The 21,326-nt window shown below is 43.1% G+C and overlaps 1 protein-coding gene across 4 annotated transcripts in view; it reads right to left on the bottom strand.

Moving 5' to 3' along the window:
• tspan11 (tetraspanin 11) overlaps positions 1-21,057 on the bottom strand; it is a 91,878-nt gene extending 70,821 nt beyond the window's left edge. The window contains exons 1-2 of one of the 4 annotated variants that reach the window (XM_060903680.1): positions 20,868-21,057; positions 10,737-10,831 (exon numbers count right to left, since the gene is read on the bottom strand). In XM_060903680.1, coding sequence (XP_060759663.1) covers positions 10,737-10,823 — 87 coding nt within the window. In that variant the 5' untranslated portion in view covers positions 10,824-10,831; positions 20,868-21,057. The remainder of the gene's footprint in view (positions 1-10,736; positions 10,832-20,867) is intronic. The other 3 variants (XM_060903679.1, XM_060903683.1, XM_060903681.1) reach the window with 3 other exon arrangements.
• Between the last annotated feature and the right edge of the window lie 269 nt (positions 21,058-21,326).

Genomic DNA, 21,326 nt, shown 5'->3' with positions numbered 1-21,326 from the left:
CGCGATCTAGCCAATGCCGAGGGGTGGAGTTGTGAATCGAACATGCAGTATAATGCCAACAAGTGCAAAATATTGACCATCATGCGGAAAAAAACTCCAATCATTCACGACTACCACCTGGGCAGCACGTGCCTTCAACGAGTTGACGAAGAAAAAGACATGGGCGTGGTTATTTCAAGTAATTTAAAATGGGATTCGCACATCTGCTCAATAGTCAACAAGGCTAACCGGATGCTTGGCTTTCTAAAAAGATCCTGTCCCTTGCTGACGGAAATTCAAGTGAGGAGGACTTTATATTTGTCGCTCATCAACTCACAGCTCTGTTACGCGTCTGAAGTATGGTGCCCTGCTAGTGTCAACCTTAGAAGACTGTTAGAGAGAGTCCAACGACGTGCAACGCGCTGGATACTACAACAGCATACTGGGGATGCTACTTAGGTGGGGTTTACATTAGACCGTATCAGCGGATCATCAGATTAACGTTTTTAAAACGATTAGCGTGCACACAGCAACGCCAATACATGATTCGCGTGCACACAGCAACACCAATACACGGATACGCTCGGCTCCGCAGGCATCCTGCGCTCCAAATCACTCCGCCTTGAACAGCGAGTGCCCTCTGGAGGGTGCGCACTCCGGCCCTGCGCAGCTCACAGAGCGCGCGAGTATAGCGCACGAGCAGTGATTCGGGACTGAGCCGCTGTGTGTGTGATCCCAGTGCATATCACTTACCACTTGCAAGTGGAAGGATGGCAAGCCTAAAGACAATCATAAGTATACAATGGGCAGTATTTGCATCAGTATTTGCAGTATTTTCATACTTTTATACTCTTTAATGAAAGGTGATACAAGGCGGAAGTCCGCGCCGTTTTTCAGCAGTCGCGTCACATGACCAACGCCAGCGAATCAGGAAGGTGGATGTCACAGTGACGTTGTCCAATGACAACGCCAGCTAGAGCTCAGCACAGCGTATCCGCGTATCTCAATGTTTACACAGCACCGGACCAGACACGATCTAGACTGAATACGTGGACCCTGGCGGATTCCCGTTTCCCGGCGTTTTAATGTAAACGGACAGTGCATCCGCGAAGAAAACGAGACAGATACGGTCTAAAGTAAACTTGGCCTGACACAGACAGACTCAGAAGCCTGCACTTGCTTCCTCTGATTTATGATAGGGAGATTAGAGACTTAGTCTTTGTATATAAATGCATTAATGGCCAAACAGATTTGAACATAAACCACTACATGTCTTTTGTAACTCATGACCGGTCTAGGGCCCAAAACTCGAAATTAATTTTAAAACCTGCACACTGCAGAACTTCAACTTATCAGGCCTCATTCTTCAATAGGATTGTTAAACCATGGAACTATGTATGTAAATATTTTTCCCCAGATAAATTCCGTAGCCTCCCTGTTTTCAAATCATCCCTGTTAGAGCTGTACTTTGAATTACTGACCTCCACCTATAATACGGACTTTTCATGTACTTGGTCTGTGTACCGTGACTGTGGTTGCCACAGATCAATTTAGTCTAATTTTAATTGTATGATTTTTCTCTTTTATACCTTCGGGGAAACGCCTTGCATGGGTCGCCCGGTCGCGTTCTCCCCTTTGGGCTGACTTACTTTATTATGTTTATTTTTATGTTTATTTCACGTCGAAAGGAGTCAGCTGAGGTGGTTCGGGCATCTGATTAGGATGTCTCCTGGGCACCTTCCTTCGGAGGTTTTCCAGGCACGTCCAACTGGGAGGAGACCTCGGGGTAGACCCAAAACATGCTGGAGAGATTATATATCTCATCTGGCCTAGGAGTGCCTTGGGATCCCCCAAGAGGCACTGGAAAGCATTGCTGGGGAGACGGACGCCTGGAATATCCTGCTTAGCCTGCTGCCACCGCGACCCGACTTCAGATAAGCGGAAGGAAATGGATGGATGGATGGATGGATGGATGGATGGATGGATGGATGGATGGATGGATGGATGGATGGATGGATGGATGGATGGATGGACGGACGGACATTCATATACGCATGGATTTTGTCTTGCAGCTGGCACTAGACACAATAACCTACACCTTCTGACCAGATCAGAATACAGACTTTAACAGCAGTGCGGTATAAGAAACGTTGTTGATTAACCCCTTAAGATTCCTATAATCTTGACATTGGCTTATGTCAATTTGCTGTAAGGGCTTTTTCACAATCTGGGTCCACAATAGTCCAAAAATCAAACCTCAGATTTTTGTGTTTCTCTGCTCCCAAAAATTATCTTCTGAGGTAGAAATGAACTGCAGAATTTTAGAGCTACAGGCCATGTAGTGGGTGTGTTAGTTGTGGTGAGAAGACGGCATATACAGTAGTGTATTTCTAAAATTGACCCAGTTTCATATAGTCTACAAGAGTAAGGTATGCAAACTGAAAAGCTGTTGAAATGGATGTGATTTTAAGGACAAATTTTCAAGTCCTGTGCAGTACACGGTGGTAACTGTAATAACTGAAGTGATGATGATCCTTGTGGCTTTCTGAACAGAGAGGACCCTCACATTTCAACCACATGTGAAGCTCTGCTGCAAATGTGTCTCATGTCTGTTTCAAGTCCTGTTTTTTTACTGTGCAACAACAGAGTATTCTGCTTCAGAAGAGACATATCTTTTCTTCAACAATCATTTGCAACTTCATCATATGCTGAGTGTTTTCTGGAGAGGAGATTTTTGATAGACAAAGGATCTTGTTAGATGCGCTTAGTTTACAAAAAAAAAATCATAAATCTAACTTCCACTGAAATATCTTTTTTATTGTGAATGAAAGTACTGTATACATCCCAAAGTAAAACCTAGTTAGTGCTAAAAAATGCCATTCTGAATTTAACCAGTCAAATCTAAGTGTAATAATTAAAGTAGAATTAAATGAAATGACCACAAGGTCAAAACTAAGCCGCATTTTACTCTTAAACATATTTATAAGAACTTATAAGAGATGTTCTTGCTGTAGGTAGGGCTGTAGGTGTGTTCCTGTAAAATAATGTATAAGAAACTCCAGTGTATATATAAACTAGACCTAATTGCAAGAGTTAGTTGGTGTTATTCAAAAGGACGACCATGATTGTGAAACAACCCATACACACTTTCCTTGTTTAACACAAAATACACTTTTTACCCTAAATGTGCACGATAGTTTTGTTTTTATCTCTCTCTAGCCGCTTTATCCTGTTCTACAGGGTCGCAGGCAAGCTGGAGCCTATCCCAGCTGACTACGGGCGAAAGGCGGGGTACACCCTGGACAAGTCGCCAGGTCATCACAGGGCTGACACATAGACACAGACAACCATTCACACTCACATTCACACCTACGGTCAATTTAGAGTCACCAGTTAACCTAACCTGCATGTCTTTGGACTGTGGGGGAAACCGGAGCACCCGGAGGAAACCCACGCGGACACGGGGAGAACATGCAAACTCCGCACAGAAAGGCCCTCGCCAGCCACGGGGCCCAAACCCGGACCTTCTTGCTGTGAGGTGACAGCGCTAACCACTACACCACCGTGCTGCCAGTTTTGTTTTTAATCACAAATTATTTAAAAAGCTATATATTTGATTGATTGCACTGGCTGAATAATAAATAAATTAATAAATTAATAAATGAATACGCAAGCAAGCTGGTTCCACTGTCGTCAGTATTGCAAAGCACTGAAAATTTCTTCTGAAGCCATCTTTAAAGCTTGATTGCCTTTCAGATTTTTCAAGTTTAGGTCATAAAAAGAATTTTCCCTGACACCTAATTACTTTTGTTTAGTGGACCGAAAGCTGCTGAATTTGAATCACAGACTTCCAATTTTATTAGTTTTTTTTATTTTTAAATAGAACATGGCCCTAAATTCTCCGTTATTTTTTCTTGCTTCACCATGACCCAATTCAAGATATTACGTCATGCATCACGTGGTGGGCTTTCCCCGTTCGCGCAAGGCATTGTGGGATACAAATTTGAAACAGGAAAGGAAAACGGAGGACGCAAATGAAATGTGAAAGACTGACTACAGTAACGGAAAGCGAGAAGAAAAGACATTATGTTGCGAAGGAAAGGAAACACAGGACCAAACTAATAAACATCAGCGGTCAGCGAGCACCTCGGTGTGATCGGCTGTTCGTTTAGCGACGGAATGATGGAACTGTAAGTGCACGGTCAAGGTAAACCTGTAAATGGCAGTAATGCAACACTGTGGATGCCAGCTGCTGTAAAACCCAAAAGATGACGAAGAAGAAGAAGACGACGACGACGAAGGTAAGCGTGCACGTGCACACCGGACTTCCTCTGTCTACTTGACTGCGCGAAGCGAGCGATTTCATGCACATTATTTGCTCAGGAGTCCCCTCAAATCAAATAACTTCCCAGCCACAGAATGGCCTGGGTTTTTTTTTTTTTAGATATTACAGAAATAAACATATATCACAATGACCCAGGGGCGTGTTTAGCCTATTTTTGGGGGTGCTCAAGCACCCCCAAAAACGAGCTCAGCACCCCCTAGCTCAGCACCCTCAAAAACAATGCTTTTGGACGTAATTTTCAGAAATAAGTGCCCTTGCGCACTGCGCAATGAATGTGTGCGCGGGCGTGTGTGTGTTCTTGAATTCACCTGTTACGTGATAGTTCTATGACCAGTAAAATACCTCTCCTCCTTGCGTCCCCTCTGATTGGGTTGCCTGTCTGCGCGAGTGCTTGCTACGACATGGTGTTTTTTTTTTTTAACTGGATTCCACGCCGATGAGGAACTCGAAGTAGCACCTGAGTATTACTGGCATAGCGAGATGTGAAGGTACGGACTGGAGTTAAGTAATTAACAATTACCACTGTTCAAAATGAATAGCTCCAACATTACAAATGCAGTAGTAGGTCTTGTTTAGTTAAAATATAACGTAAATATTGTAAATGTGTAGATATCATAGTTTATTGGGTCAGCTTCTGTTAAAACATTGCATAAGTCTAGTCTTGTCTAGTCTAGTCTTCTTGTCTAGTTAAGTCTAGTCTAAATGCGGAATAAACGTGGAAACACTGTCGTTCAAGCCAGGTGCCTCTGTCAGCTCTGGGGGCTAAGCACCCCCAAAGATCAGATGCTAGAATCGCTCCTGCAATGACCAAACTTCAGAGGGAACTAAATTTCACTGATTTTATGAAATCAAAAGGCCGTCTACTTTTAAATAATAAACGATACGCTTCATAGATTGTAGAGTTTTACAATCCACAGTCTGCATCTTTAAACATCAGTATAATTTGAACTTTCACTTCTATTCTTTCCTTACTTGACCTATCCCTCATAATTTGAGGAAGTACTGAACTCTCCTACATTCCAGCTCTCTATTCCCTTCCCTTCTGAATCCAAACAAAAGCCAAAGCAGAATCAGACACACCCACTGGGGACTTCTGCCTGATGAGCTTCCCCGCATACCACTCTGCCCACTGCAGTGCAAAAGCCAGCTTTGTTTCAGACAAAAAAAAAAAAGTGTTCCAAGGTTTCCTAGGCCCAAGAGACGATCAAAGGTTAAAAGATGTGAACAAAATATTATATGCAGTAAACAATACGCAGAGCAGCTCTGACAGTAGCACTAGTTGCAGGGTTTATATTAATATATCAACATATCCGTTTCCGTTTGAGAGTACGCTGTGTGCATTCTGGCTGCCGCTTCTCACCTGGGCTTTTTCTCATCTCATTATCTGTAGCCGCTGTATCCTGTTCTACAGGGTCGCAGGCAAGCCGGAGCCTATCCCAGCTGACTACGGGCGAAAGGCGGGGTACACCCTGGACAAGTCGCCAGGTCATCACAGGGCTGACACAGACACAGACAACCATTCACACTCACATTCACACCTACGGTCAATTTAGAGTCACCAGTTAACCTAACCTGCATGTCTTTGGACTGTGGGGGAAACCGGAGTACCCGGAGGAAACCCACGCGGACACGGGGAGAACATGCAAACTCCGCACAGAAAGGCCCTCGTCGGCCGGCTTTTTATTTTAGTTTCCATTTTGTTTTTCTTTTTTGTGTTTGTGTAGTTTGATGTTTGTTTTGAGTGTTTTGTCCACCAGTTGTGGCGTAGCTCCGGACCCAGTTTTGGGCATTGGTTCCCTCCAGGCCTTGGTCCGCTGTGGGTGATGCCTGTGCTCCTCACTATGGGCTGCAGTGAGCTCATTGCTCTTTTAACATCGTGGTTATCCACCGCTCTGTGCGGCGGTGCTTTTGTGCTTGGCGCGGTGTTCCAAGCGATGTTGCCCGGTGGCGCGGCAGCATCTGTGCAGTCAGTGTGGGACTTATTTTCGTGCACCATTTGGTGGGACTGTGGCAGCTACACCATTGGAATGACATCCTATCCTAACCTCCTTCTGGTGGACCCCCCCCCCCCCCAGTTGTAAAGCGACCTTGGGTATATGAAAGGTGCTATATAAATTTAGCTTCTTTTCTTCTTCTTCTTTTGGCTGCTCCCGATTAGGGGTCGCCACAGCAAAGCTTTCGTCTCCATTGCTCCCTGTCTTCCGCATCCTTCTCTACCACACCTGCCACTTTCATGTCCTTTCTCACCACATCCATGTATCTCCTCTTTGGCCTTCCTCGTTTTCGTGTGCCTGGCAGCTCCATCCTCAACATTCTCCTTCCAACATGCTCTGCATCTCTTCTCAGGATGTGCCCATACCATCTCAGTCTCATCTCTCTTAGCTTAATTCCCAAGCTCTCCACATGTGCTGTCCCTCTGATGTGTTCGTTCCTTATCCTGTCCAACCTCGTCACTCCCATCGCAAACCTTAACATCCTCAACTCCACCACCTCCAACTTTGCCTCCTGTCTCTTCGTTAAGGGTACGGTCTCCAATCCATACATCACAGCTGGTCTCACTACTGTCTTATGCATCTTACCTTTCACTTTTGCTGGGACTTTCCTATCACAAATGACTCCTGAAATCCTTCTCCAACTGCTCCACCCTGCCTGCACTCTCTTTCTCACCTCAATATCGCAGCCCCCATTTTCCTGCACAGTTGACCCCAGGTACTTGAATTCACCAACTTTCTTTACGTCTACTCCTTGCATCTTCACTACACTCTCATCCCCATTCTCACTGATGCACATGCATTCTGTTTTGCTACTGCTCACCTTCATTCCTCTTCGTTCCAATGCATACCTCCATCTCTCCAAACCTATATATAAACACATATACACACCTGCCACTTTCATGTCCTCCCTCACCACATCCATGTATCTCCTCTTTGGCCTTCCTCGTTATATACCTATTGCTATATAAATTTAACTGATTATTATTATTATTATTATTATTATGTTCAATTGAATAAATGATCATTTCTATAGAAACGGCTCATTCATAGGGACTTGTATGGCAAACACTCACCTTAATCTAAGACTCATAATAAAGGCATGTAAAAAAAAAAGTATTGCTATTAAGAAAAAAACCCTCTAACTGTTGATATAGTGAAGCTTCCTTGAAGATTATGTTTATTTCACATTTATGGAAAAAGTCTCTAGTGTCAGTCAGTGAGTTTTCCAACACAGGGACGTCTGAACTTTCTGATTTCTTGGAAAAGTAGACAATCTGTGTGTCTTATTAGCCTCAAGAGAGGCCTGTTTATAGCTGCTATAATGGAAATGATAACTGGAACTAATTTGTCTCACAGACTTTCCACAACAAAAGAATGATGTTCATTAATATATTACAACCCCGATTCCAAAAAAGTTGGGACAAAGTACAAATTGTAAATAAAAACGGAATGCAATGATGTGGAAGTTTCAAAATTCCATATTTTATTCAGAACAGAACATAGATGACATATCAAATGTTTAAACTGAGAAAATGTATCATTTAAAGAGAAAAATTAGGTGATTTTAAATTTCATGACAACAACACATCTCAAAAAAGTTGGGACAAGGCCATGTTTACCACTGTGAGACATCCCCTTTTCTCTTTACAACAGTCTGTAAACGTCTGGGGACTGAGGAGACAAGTTGCTCAAGTTTAGGGATAGGAATGTTAACCCATTCTTGTCTAATGTAGGATTCTAGTTGCTCAACTGTCTTAGGTCTTTTTTCTCGTATCTTCCGTTTTATGATGCGCCAAATGTTTTCTATGGGTGAAAGATCTGGACTGCAGGCTGGCCAGTTCAGTACCCGGACCCTTCTTCTACGCAGCCATGATGCTGTAATTGATGCAGTATGTGGTTTGGCATCGTCATGTTGGAAAATGCAAGGTCTTCCCTGAAAGAGACGTCATCTGGATGGGAGCATATGTTGCTCTAGAACCTGGATATACCTTTCAGCATTGATGGTGTCTTGCCAGATGTGTAAGCTGCCCATGCCACACGCACTAATGCAACCCCATACCATCAGACATGCAGGCTTCTGAACTGAGCACTGATAACAACTTGGGTCGTCCTTCTCCTCTTTAGTCCAAATGACACGGCGTCCCTGATTTCCATAAAGAACTTCAAATTTTGATTCGTCTGACCACAGAACAGTTTTCCACTTTGCCACAGTCCATTTTAAATGAGCCTTGGCTCAGAGAAGACGCCTGCGCTTCTGGATCATGTTTAGATACAGCTGCTTCTTTGAACTATAGAGTTTTAGCTGGCAACGGTGGATGGCACGGTGAATTGTGTTCACAGATAATGTTCTCTGGAAATATTCCTGAGCCCATTTTGTGATTTCCAATACAGAAGCATGCCTGTATGTGATGCAGTGCCGTCTAAGGGCCTGAAGCTCACGGGCACCCAGTATGGTTTTCCGGCCTTGACCCTTACGCACAGAGATTCTTCCAGATTCTCTGAATCTTTTGATGATATTATGCACTGTAGATGATGATATGTTCAAACTCTTTGCAATTTTACACTGTCGAACTCCTTTCTGATATTGCTCCACTATTTGTCGGCGCAGAATTAGGGGGATTGGTGATCCTCTTCCCATCTTTACTTCTGAGAGCCGCTGCCACTCCAAGATGCTCTTTTTATACCCAGTCATGTTAATGACCTATTGCCAATTGACCTAATGAGTTGCAATTTGGTCCTCCAGCTGTTCCTTTTTTCTACCTTTAACTTTTCCAGCCTCTTATTGCCCCTGTCCCAACTTTTTTGAGATCTGTTGCTGTCATGAAATTTCAAATGAGCCAATATTTGGCATGAAATTTCAAAATGTCTCATTTTCGACATTTCATATGTTGTCTATGTTCTATTGTGAATACAATATCAGTTTTTGAGATTTGTAAATTATTGCATTCCGTTTTTATTTACAATTTGTACTTTGTCCCAACTTTTTTGGAAACGGGGTTGTGTAAATTGTAACTGCTACTGCGAATGTTGTGATATAAGAATAAAAAAAACACTTCAGAATGTGCTGTTATTGGAAAATCAACTTCAGGATGGTAACAGGATCACACCATCACAGCACTGTGTCACAGATTACTTTCTTCTAACAATAATGTATTTTATTCTTGCATAGCTAAAACTAGCATGATGTAATACCCAAAGCTCAGATAATATGTGTTTTTTTATTTATTTATTTATTTATTTATTTATTTATTTTTACAGGCGGCACGGTGGTGTAGTGGTTAGCGCTGTCGCCTCACAGCAAGAAGGTCCGGGTTCGAGCCCCGTGGCCAGCGAGGGCCTTTCTGTGTGGAGTTTGCATGTTCTCCCCGTGTCCGCGTGGGTTTCCTCCGGGTGCTCCGGTTTCCCCCACAGTCCAAAGACATGCAGGTTAGATTAACTGGTGACTCTAAATTGACCGTAGGTGTGAATGTGAGTGTGAATGGTTGTCTGTCTATGTGTCAGCCCTGTGATGACCTGGCGACTTGTCCAGGGTGTACCCCGCCTTTCGCCCGTAGTCAGCTGGGATAGGCTCCAGCTTGCCTGCGACCCTATAGAACAGGATAAAGCGGCTAGAGATAATGAGATGAGATTTATTTTTACACACCTCATATAAAGCATAGGAGTTATACGTGACATTTCAAGATTTGTTTTAAAAAGGGTTTGATTTAATTTCCTGGGTGTAGCTGCTCAGTTCTTGCCCCTGGATTTATTCAAAGCCTGTTCCTGATGCCGTTCAATTTCACTAAGGATCAGCGCCAAGCGATTCCCTTCTACAGACGTATCTGTATGACAATGACAGGGAATCAGTACACACTCGAATGGGTTTAGAAAACCGTACCAAGCTTAGCTTTTTCTGTTGCCTTTAAAACACCTCAACAAACAGATACGACTCTAGAGGGTGCTGTCCCAGTTCATGAGCTGCTGCTCTGCCTGATTAGAAACGAGAAACACTGGCAGGCAGAGAGGAACCAAGAGCTGAGAGGTGGTGGGAAAATAAAAGACTGACTTGTATGTCTACCCCCACATCGCTCCTGACAATGACTCACACACATACATCAACACACGCTCAAACTTCCTCCCTTTCAATTTAACAGCGATTTCTCTTCTAGCCCTGAGCTTTGTGAAACATTAGGGCTTGACTCAGCTCTATTATTAAACACTCAGTGTTTAAGAATACCCTATACACACACAAATACGCACGCACGCACACTCACACACAACCCACCTCAGACTCCCTAACATCGATTTGATCTTGTACAGTCTTTGCTTCCACCCTCTCTGACTCTAGTTTTAGCCCACAGATCAAACTCCCACACTTTTCCCTTACATTGAAATGCATAAAACAGACAGCACACGCTCTACACTCACTCCAGACTCACCCAGAACAGGAAGTTGAAGATGAAGAGAAGGTACTTGAGACAGACTGTCACCCAGTCATCCTGCTCATCCTTATACATGCTCCCCATCTTTCCTGCTAAACAAAAGACATACAATAAAGCTATATTATTTAAGGCTACATGATAACAGCTAAAATGATAGCCATGATGATTTTTCAAGATTGACATTAGGAATTATTTTATCCGCATTCACTGGATACGAGCAATCGCACGCTTTGATTGCCTACTCGACTACTATCAGCTCATATACCGTGAGTAGAGAAAAACAAAATGGCGGCGAGTGTTGCTGAACCAACCGAAGACGAAATAAAAACTCTACTTGAAAACAAAACCTCCAAAAATTATCAAGTGTTTAAAAGAAACAGAAATAGTTAAAAGAATATAGTTGTTGGGTTTTTTTTTATTCTTTTCCCCAGTATCTCCTGTTCCACACTCCAGCCCAGTCGGTGGCAGTAATGTACCTTTAAAGTGCCATTCCACCATTGGATGTATTCTTTGGCATAAAATACAATATATTTTGACAACATATATAAATGGTATCACTAGATAGAGAAATCTTTTAGCTTCAAAATGATATATCAAACATAATTTTTTGACAACGACAAGTATATTAATTTTGCGACCAAAGTCACCTACCCTTTTAATTTCCGCGCGTGATGTCATCGGCAGGTTCCCCTTCTTGTGTACCACGTGACGTGTGACGTGGCACATATTATCAGCAATGGCGGATAGAACACGATAAAAATAATACCAATAAATCTAGCTAATACCAATAAATCTAGCTAACTGAAAGATAAACTCAAAATTTTTCGCAATTTTTTTGGCCCCCATATACGAGGAGAAATGACTCTCTCACTTTGGGGGTTTCCTGGTCTAAAAATAGACCGACGCGTGGTACACAAGAAGGGGAACCTGCCGATGACATCACGTTTCACTACCGCGCGGAAATTAAAAGGGTAGGTGACTTTGGTCGCAAAATTAATATACTTGTCATTGTCAAAAAATTATGTTTGATATATCATTTTGAAGCTAAAAGATTTCTCTGTCTAGTCATGTTGTCATAAAATATATTGTATTTTATGCCAAAGAATACATCCAATGGTGGAATGGCACTTTAAGTTGGTTTGCCAACCACCAAAAAACACGAAAAAAGAAGCATTAGCAAACCCCCCAAAATACAAAAAAGCATCAAAATATGGAATAAATAAAAGTATTTGAACGCATCTTTTTTCATTTTTCAAGAATTATTATTATCGCGTTTTTCACAAATTGCTACTGTCATTTCACCGGTTTGTTTACATTCTAAGCGGAAATTATTTTGTCAGACATTTTGTATAAAGCTTTTATTCATCGAATTTGCAAAAAATAAAAATGCTCTGTTTATCAAAATCCAGTGAAAGTGGATAGAATAAAACAGTTATTCCACTCAACCTCGTCGTACAGGTTGAGTGGAATAACTTATAGCCAACTTGGCTTATAGCCAACTCGGCTATCAGCTCATGTATGACTCGATTTCGTGGAATAACTGTTAATTATACAACTGCAGTTTTTACCTATGCCAACTTTGTTGGAGGAGGTTATGTTTTCACCTCCATTTGTTTGACTGTTCCCAACGTAAATCAAAAAAAGTAGTCTTGAACTCAAGACTCAAGACCACTTTTTGAAGGTCTCAGAATCGACCGCATTTTTATTCGGTCTTGTTTCAGTCTCGGATATGGAGGACTCTGGATTTTATTTCAAAACCGGTCAAGACCACAACTGTGGTTGTTTCACTAAATTCCCTGTGTATTGTCTGATTTATTTGTTAACATCATTATTGGGATTGGATGTAAAATTTCCTACTTCAAATGCAACCAGTAACATGACTCAATGCTAATTAGAAATTTTTCTTCCTGTTAATGGCTATTCATTCCTCCCCACCCCTTCACACACACTGGTCCTGGTCTTGACTCGGTCTCGCCCTGCCTTGGTCTTGGTCTTGACTTGGTCTCAACCCCTCACAGACTTGCCGTGTCCGAAATTGCTCACTCGTTCGCTACTCCTTACTCCCTACATAGGGAATTACTATATAGCGGACTATACAGTGAGCTCATTGGTAAAATGAAAAAACGTTTTCGGACACTAGTCCGTCGTGCTGGCATTTACGTCATTACTGTCGCACAATTAAAACGTGCCTGGTGGGTTTTCAAAATAATAAATACATGCATGTACACTACCGTTCAAAAGTTTGGGGTCACTTTGAAATGTCCTTATTTTTGAAAGAAAAGCACTATTCTTTTCAATGAAGATCACTTTAAACTAATCAGAAATCCACTCTATACGTTGCTAATGTGGTAAATGACTATTCTAGCTGCAAATGTCTGGTTTTTGGTGCAATATCTCCATAGGTGTATAGAGGCCCATTTCCAGCAACTCTCACTCCAGTGTTCTAATGGTACAATGTGTTTGCTCATTGCCTCAGAAGGCTAATGGATGATTAGAAAACCCTTGTACAATCATGTTAGCACAGCTGAAAACAGTTGAGCTCTTTAGAGAAGCTATAAAACTGACCTTCCTTTGAGCAGATTGAGTTTCTGGAGCATCACATTTGTGGGGTCGATTAAATGCTCAAAATGGCCAGAAAAATGTCTTGACTATATTTTCTATTCATTTTACAACTTATGGTGGTAAATAAAAGTGTGACTTTTCATGGAAAACACAAAATTGTCTGGGTGACCCCAAACTTTTGAACGGTAGTGTATTTTTGTGATAAATCTATATTATACTGAGTGTATTTCCCACATTAATCAGTACAAACTCGCTGCATCTTTCAGGGTTTTTTTTTTCAAGGCTGAATACTTTCTTCTTTGCCAGTGCCTTTTATTAAATCAAATTTGAGACTTTAATTTGATTTCTTTCAGTGCGACCGCAATGCATGATGGGATATATTGCTTGGTTAGTGACCATCGATTGTACACTACTTTTTGTGATGCACTGTGGGATACTTTGAGTGCACTATATAGGGTGTAAATAATCCTCACTATCATTTCGGACAGCACTACAAAATGGCGTCCCCACTATATCGTGCCCTATATAGTGAGTAGGGAGCGATTTCGGACACAGGGTTGGTCTTGTCTTGGTCTCGATACACTCTAGTCTTGGTCATGACTTGGTCTCGGTTTCCGTGGTCTTCCCTACAACACTACTCAACAGTGCTGAGGTACAGTATAATCTGCGACTTGACTTGAATGTTCTATCAATCTGACCATAAACCTGACAAAGAGAGGTTTTTATAGTTACTCAGTTGATAATGGTTTAAATAAGCTATAGGTAGTATACCTTTCAAAATGTTTATGTAGGTTTATATGAATGAAATACAGTGAATATAAATTAAATTAAGGGCCCGTTTACACGAGGACGCTGTCGGGTAAAAACGACTAAATATTTTATCGGAAGTGCCTTTCGTCTACACGGGGACGGCGTTTTCGAGGCTGAAAAACGGAAAAAATTGAAAACGCCTTCCAGAGTGGATAAGTTAAAAACAGCCCCCGTTGCATATCCGTCTAAACTACCCAATACGCGAAACTCTGCTCGGATCTGCTCACGTCGGGTACGCGTTTACGTCATAGTAAGAGCATGTGTGGCAGCGGGGGCGTGGTCAAGCGCCGGTCTGTGACAGGAGGGTGGAGTCAGGGAAGGTAAGTGGCAGAATCACTACACCTGATGTCAATTAACCTGTGTTTGTGTGTCTTCCCAGTGACCGCGCCATATTTAAAGAGGGAGAGCAGAGAAGCTCATCCCCAAGCTAGACGCCGGTTGCGTGTGTCTCTGTTGGTTTAAAAATATTGTTAGACTGAAAAGTGTAGCAATAAAGCCTATTTGTAAACCTGATCTCTGTCCTGCCGTCCTCTGTGCTCCACCCATTCATATAGAACGGCTACAGCATGTCTGATTACATCGATCCAACGGACCTTCAAGCTGCTCTGGCAACCTCACGAGTAGCCATAGGCAGAGTAGTCAAAGTTTTCGCGGCGCAGATGTGCAGATCAGACAAGACGGAAGACGTTGCGCATGCGTGCAGACATAGCGGAGGTCTTTCACAGCACCACTAAGCCGCCTGGCATGCACATCCAATTGAATTCCACACATTTATGCGTCACCGTATAGACGCAGACTTCCTCCTTGAAAACGGTCGTGTAGACGCGGAAAAAAGTGAGAACGAAAACGGACTTTTGCGTTTTTGTTTCAGACCGTCCCCGTGTAAAGTGGGCCTAAATGCAGTAGCCCTGTGAATAGCAGCAGTCAGGGGCGTGTGTAGAAATATACCAGCATAATATGCAACCAAATAGACAGTCAAACAGATTTAACATATTATAATTTATGCTCGTCAATAATACAGTCTTATTTTTAACCAAATATTCCAATTAAATTACAATTAAAACGTATAGCTACGCAGCTGAGGTTTCATTTGAAGTAGATTAAGCTGCTTTGTGACAATGTCCATTGTTAAAAGTGCTAAGTGAATAAAACTTAACTGAACTGAATTGAACTGATGGACTAAAACAGAACTGAAGGGAGTAACAGCAAAAACAACAGCACCAAGAGGCTGATAACTGGGGCGAGTTTTTAACCGGAGAGACAGCAGTCAAACTGCTCGTTTCTGCGACATGTTAATTAATAGCTGTGGCCCATGAATTGCCAGCGTACACGAGTGGCACAGACTATCTGAGGGCTGAGCTCGGAAAGAACATGTGTCAAAACAACGGGCAGATAATGGCCCCTGAAATAAGCATGTTTGGGGAGAAATGGTCAAAAATATACACCAAAACACGAGCAAAAGAACACCCAAATCCGCACAGCTGGTTTAGGAAGCGAAGACGAACCATATACAAGACCCCACTAGCCTTGAGTTTTCTTATTGCTGGAAGGTGTATTTATTATTTATTTCAGGTGTATATACAGGATGTGTCAAGAAGAAATGGATCATCCGTTAGTGTGCTAAATGATGAACAATTCCCATATCTCCGAGGTGCTCCATCCAGAGATTTTCTTTTGAACAATAAATACAGATTGGGCGGCACGGTGGTGTAGTGGTTAGCGCTGTCACCTCACAGCAAGAAGGTCCTGGGTTCGAGCCCCGGGGCCGGCGAGGGCCTTTCTGTGTGGAGTTTGCATGTTCTCCCCGTGTCCGCGTGGGTTTCCTCCGGGTGCTCCGGTTTCCCCCACAGTCCAAAGACATGCAGGTTAGGTTAACTGGTGACTCTAAATTGACCGTAGGTGTGAATGTGAGTGTGGATGGTGGTCTGTGTCTATGTGTCAGCCCTGTGATGACCTGGCGACTTGTCCAGGGTGTACCCCGCCTTTCGCCCGTAGTCAGCTGGGATAGGCTCCAGCTTGCCTGCGACCCTGTAGAACAGGATAAAGCGGCTACAGATAATGAGATGAATGAGATTTTTAACATGGTTCAAATCCAAAGGCTTAAATGGTCAATGCAAAATACTTAAGCTGTCCAACAAGCATTTTTGTGTTCATTTAGGTGTGTTTGTGGTCATTATCGCAAGCTGGCCTCGAGGTTCGTGTGTCCACCTCTTGGTTGGGAGATAGCGAGTTCTGCTCACGGCTGGGTCATGCCATCATAAAAATGGTACCTGCTGCCGTCTGGCAAGGCACGCTGCAATACAGATGCGAGTGGGGAATCAAACTCTCTCAGTTACCAGAGGACCAGCCCCCCACTGTAACCCTAGCTGTATAGGCGAGAGGACATCGGTGCCACCCAATACCAATGCCTGGTTAGTACTGGGACGGGAGACTGCCTGAGAAGACCAGGTCCTGGCAATGGGAGGGACTTTGACGTTTGACTTTTGTGGTTATCATCTCGTTCAAACTTCTGTCCAAAGTCTTAACCTCATGGCAGAGGCAGTCAGGCTTTCTGTTTCAATATAACATTATTTCATATTAAGACACATTATAAAAGTCATGATGTCATCATCTTGATGAAAACATCTGGACCACAAGCCACAAAACAACCCAAAGCATCAATGATCCACTACCAGGTTTCACACTGGGTTTGGGGGCTTTTCCATGCCGAAGGTGTCCACTGACAAAAAGTTGATGCTTGGTGAAGTTCAGTCACCTTTTTTTTTTGTGGGTTGCTCTCAGAAAAGGCTTTTCCATCACCACACCAAGTAAACTGCACGGGCGCCAAATGATTATGCACCTAATTCCTGGTAAACTTTTTCATTCTTTTGAAAGTTTCAAATTTGGCCCTGATTATGTTTGATGATATTTCTGGCTAGGTGTTTTGTTGTTGTTGTTTTTAAATACCCAGCCTAGCTGAGTGGCTTAGATGAACAATCCATTCTCTTTTGAACTGAAAGCTTTTTGGTTATAGGGAAATATGGAGCTTCTAGAGACTGATAATTTTTTTTAAAAATCCATATTTTTTCAGTAATAACTATCTATTTGCATTTGTTTAAAATGTTCTTTTGGGGTGGCAGCAAATTTTTTACCTACTATGATCACATATTCACATACTGCGATTGGGAGTCTCATCTCATCTCATCATCTCTAGCCGCTTTATCCTGTTCTACAGGGTCGCAGGCAAGCTGGAGCCTATCCCAGCTGACTACGGGCGAAAGGCGGGGTACACCCTGGACAAGTCGCCAGGTCATCACAGGGCTGACACATAGACACAGACAACCATTCACACTCACATTCACACCTACGCTCAATTTAGAGTCACCAGTTAACCTAACCTGCATGTCTTTGGACTGTGGGGGAAACCGGAGCACCCGGAGGAAACCCACGCGGACACGGGGAGAACATGCAAACTCCGCACAGAAAGGCCCTCGCCGGCCACGGGGCTCGAACCCGGACCTTCTTGCTGTGAGGCAACAGTGCTAACCACTACACCACCGTGCCGCCGCAATTGGGAGTTTCAGGGCATTACCATAGATGAAATGCACCTTCTCATATTTTTTAATATATGTGAGCACAAATTACTCACATGATCATGTGGGAAAAACATACTGTATAATTGTGTGAAATGAATGCTTTTTCCCCCCAATAACTTACCATTATGAAAAAAATCCAATTTGATTTTTAACCAATTACACCAACTACCAAAACACAGATTGAGCTGGTCAAACTGGTAACCGCCTCTGCCAACTAGTCATCTCATCTCATTATCTCTAGCCGCTTTATCCTGTTCTACAGGGTCGCAGGCAAGCTGGAGCCTATCCCAGCTGACTACAGGCGAAAGGCGGGGTACACCCTGGACAAGTCGCCAGGTCATCACAGGGTTGACACATAGACACAGACAACCATTCACACTCACATTCACACCTACGGTCAATTTAGAGTCACCAGTTAACCTAACCTGCATGTCTTTGGACTGTGGGGGAAACCGGAGCACCCGGAGGAAACCCACGCGGACACGGGGAGAACATGCAAACTCCACACAGAAAGGCCCTTGCTGGCCACAGGGCTCGAACCCAGACCTTCTTGCTGTGAGGCGACAGCGCTAACCACTACACCACCGTGCCGCCCGCCAACTAGTCAGTTGTTTAAAACTTAAAAACAACTTGTCCATAATGTTACAGTAGCAGCACTAAATCAGAAAATTTCCTTTCTAGGAGCACTTACCACTCGCCAAAACCAGAACTGGTCTACCAGTTCACCCAGCTCGCTCTGCATTTTGTCAGCTGGTAACTGGTAGCCAGACCAGGTTGAATTTTTCATTAGAGAATAAGTAAAGCGAATAGCATTTTAAACTTAAGATCTGTTTTTCTAAGTACTTTAGAAATATTAGCCTAATTCTCAAGGATTTTAAGTTACAGATTTTTTTTTAACTTAAAACCATATACACTCACCGGCCACTTTATTAGGAACCCCATCCACCTGCTGTTTTCTGCAGTTCTCTAATCAGCCGATCCCTTGACAGCAGCACGATGCATAAAATCATGCAGATACAAATCAAGAGCTTCAGTGAATGTTCACTTCTTCAAACATCAGAATGGGAAAAATCATGATCTCAAAGTGTGACTTTCTTTCACTGTGGCATTAGTGTTGGTTTGAGCCAGATGGACTGGTTTATTTGAGTATTTCAGAAACTGCTGATCTCCCAGGGTTTACACACACAACAGTCTCTAGAGTTTACACAGAATGGTGCGAAAAACAAAAAAACACTGAGTGAGTGAGCGACAGTTCTGTGGATGGAAACAAACGACTTGTTGATAAGAGAGGTCAGAGGAAAATGGCCAGATGAAATGGTTTGAGCTGCCAAGAAGTATATAGTAACTCATAGCAACGCTTTACAACTGTGGTGAACTGAAAAGCATCTCAGCATGCAACAGCAGAAGAACACATTGGGTTCCAGTCCTGCAGCCAAGAACAGGAGTCTCAGAATCAAGAACAAGTTCCTGTTAAAGTGGACGTTGAGTGTATACACTTCTGCAATTTGTGTTGAATTCAGCAGAAGGTTGAAATGTTCTTTCAGTTTCCATTGCTGACAGGCAATAAAGAAAAATATCATGTGAAATGGGAGATATTTGCTAAAAATGCTTTCGAGCTTATTAGCCAAATTCCCAAGGAGTTGAAGAAGAAGAAGAAACCTTTATTCATCACATACACACTTCAAGCACAGTGAAATTCATCCTCTGCATTTAACCCATCTGAAGCAGTGAACACACGCACACACTCAGAGCAGTGGGCAGCCACGCCAGAGCGCCCGGGGAGCAGTCAGGGGTTCGGTACCTTGCTCAAGGGCACCTGAGCCCAAGGCCGCCCCATGTCAACCTAACTGCATGTCTTTGGATTGTGGGGGAAACCGGAGCAAACCCACGCAGACACGGGGAGAACATGCAAACTCTACACAGAAAGGCCCTCGCCGGCTGCTGGGTTCGAACCCGGAACCTTGATGGAACCTGTTCTGATGGCTGTACTTGATCCTAAAACTATACACACTTCTGTGCGCAGTGGGATTTTTCCTGGATTGTGTTTATATTCAAAGGCTGGAATTTTCCTTCATTTTCCATGACTGATCCTGGAAGCAGATGATGTGAAACTTAAGACTTTAGCGATGTTAATATTAGCCTAAATTCCTATGAGTCGATGGTATTGATCTGTTTCTATGGCTTCCCTTGGCCTAAAAACGATACACACTTCTGTGCCAAGTTGGATTTTTTTTTCCCTGGACTATTTTTATATCAAAATGCCGGAATTTTCCTTTAGTCGTTTCTGTTAGACACTCGAAGTAGAGTGAATATAATCTGAAACTAAGATTTTCTGTTACTTTCACAAGGATTTTCATGTTATTGGTCTGTTTTGATGTACTTTTATGCCTCCTGGGAATTTTGCCTGGTTTGGGATTATTGTTAGACACAAATGCTGGAATTTTCCTTTAGTCGTTTCTGTTAGACACAGGAAGTAGAGCGAATATAATCTGAAACTAAGATTTTCTGTTACTTTCACAAGGATTTTCATGTTATTGGTCTGTTTTGATGTACTTTCATGCCTCCTGGGAATTTTGCCTGGTTTGGGATTATTGTTAGACACAAATGCTGGAATTTTCCTTAAAGTTTCCACTGCAGATACAGGCCTCTCTCTGTCAAATATGTGAGTAAGACTCGTGTTGGGTCTCTGTCTGTCTGTCTGTCTGTCTGTCTGTCCTGGTTGCCCAGCAGCACTGCGGGGTGTTTACTGAGGGGAAACTCTTGTGGTTTCTTGGCAACGCGGTGTGAGAGTAGAAAGCCGCCAGTGTTCCTGCACCCTCACTGGATACAGTGTGTCCTGTCTGAGTGCGGCTCCTTGCAGGAGAGGACATTACAGCCATTTATTTGTCCTCCAACAGGACTTCCTCCGGTAGTCGTCAGAATGCTGATATTTTTTTTTTCTCTCTCATCAGGAAACTGACTTCGGCATGAGTGAGATCAAATAAAAGCTACAAAATTGCTGTAGATACAGAAAGGCTTGTGTGTGTGTGTGTGTGTGTCCCCGCTCCAGCCGGGCACCTGCACTCGATCCCCTGCTGTCCTGCAGCATGTCGGGAAAAGTCGCCCAGAAAAGCCACAGCGGTGCCACACTGAGCTGCTGCTGTGATTCAGGCCAGAAAGAGGTTTAAAAATGAAAACTCACCCCAAAAGCAGAAACTCCTCGAGGATTCAAATGTTAAAATGTCTTCTTTTCTATTCCACAGGGTGTGTGAGAGAGAGAGAGAGAGAGAGAGAGAGAGTGCAGCTTGTTGCTCGCTGAGTGTGTCCGAGTGGAGGGTCAGTGAGGGGCGGGGAGGGACTCAGCTCCATCCCGCCCTCTGCTGCAGGCCGCTGCGCTCCACTCCCAACACCCCCCATATCCCCCTGCTCATGCAGTTCCACACTAAAGCCACAGCAACACAGGCATGCTTCAGCTTACATTACAGCAACAACAACAATCAGAAAAAGATGATAATAACAATAGCAAGAAGTATAATGGAAGAAGAACAATAACAACAACAACAACAATAAGAAAAAGATGGCAATGACACCAATAGCAAGAAGAAGAAGAAGAAGAAAGGACGCAGCAGCAGAAGAATAACAAATAAGGAAAAGATTATAA

The sequence above is a fragment of the Neoarius graeffei genome, chromosome 21 (assembly GCF_027579695.1).
Source record: "Neoarius graeffei isolate fNeoGra1 chromosome 21, fNeoGra1.pri, whole genome shotgun sequence".
NCBI classification, from domain to species: domain Eukaryota; kingdom Metazoa; phylum Chordata; class Actinopteri; order Siluriformes; family Ariidae; genus Neoarius; species Neoarius graeffei.
This window is presented reverse-complemented; position numbering and strand designations above follow the sequence as displayed.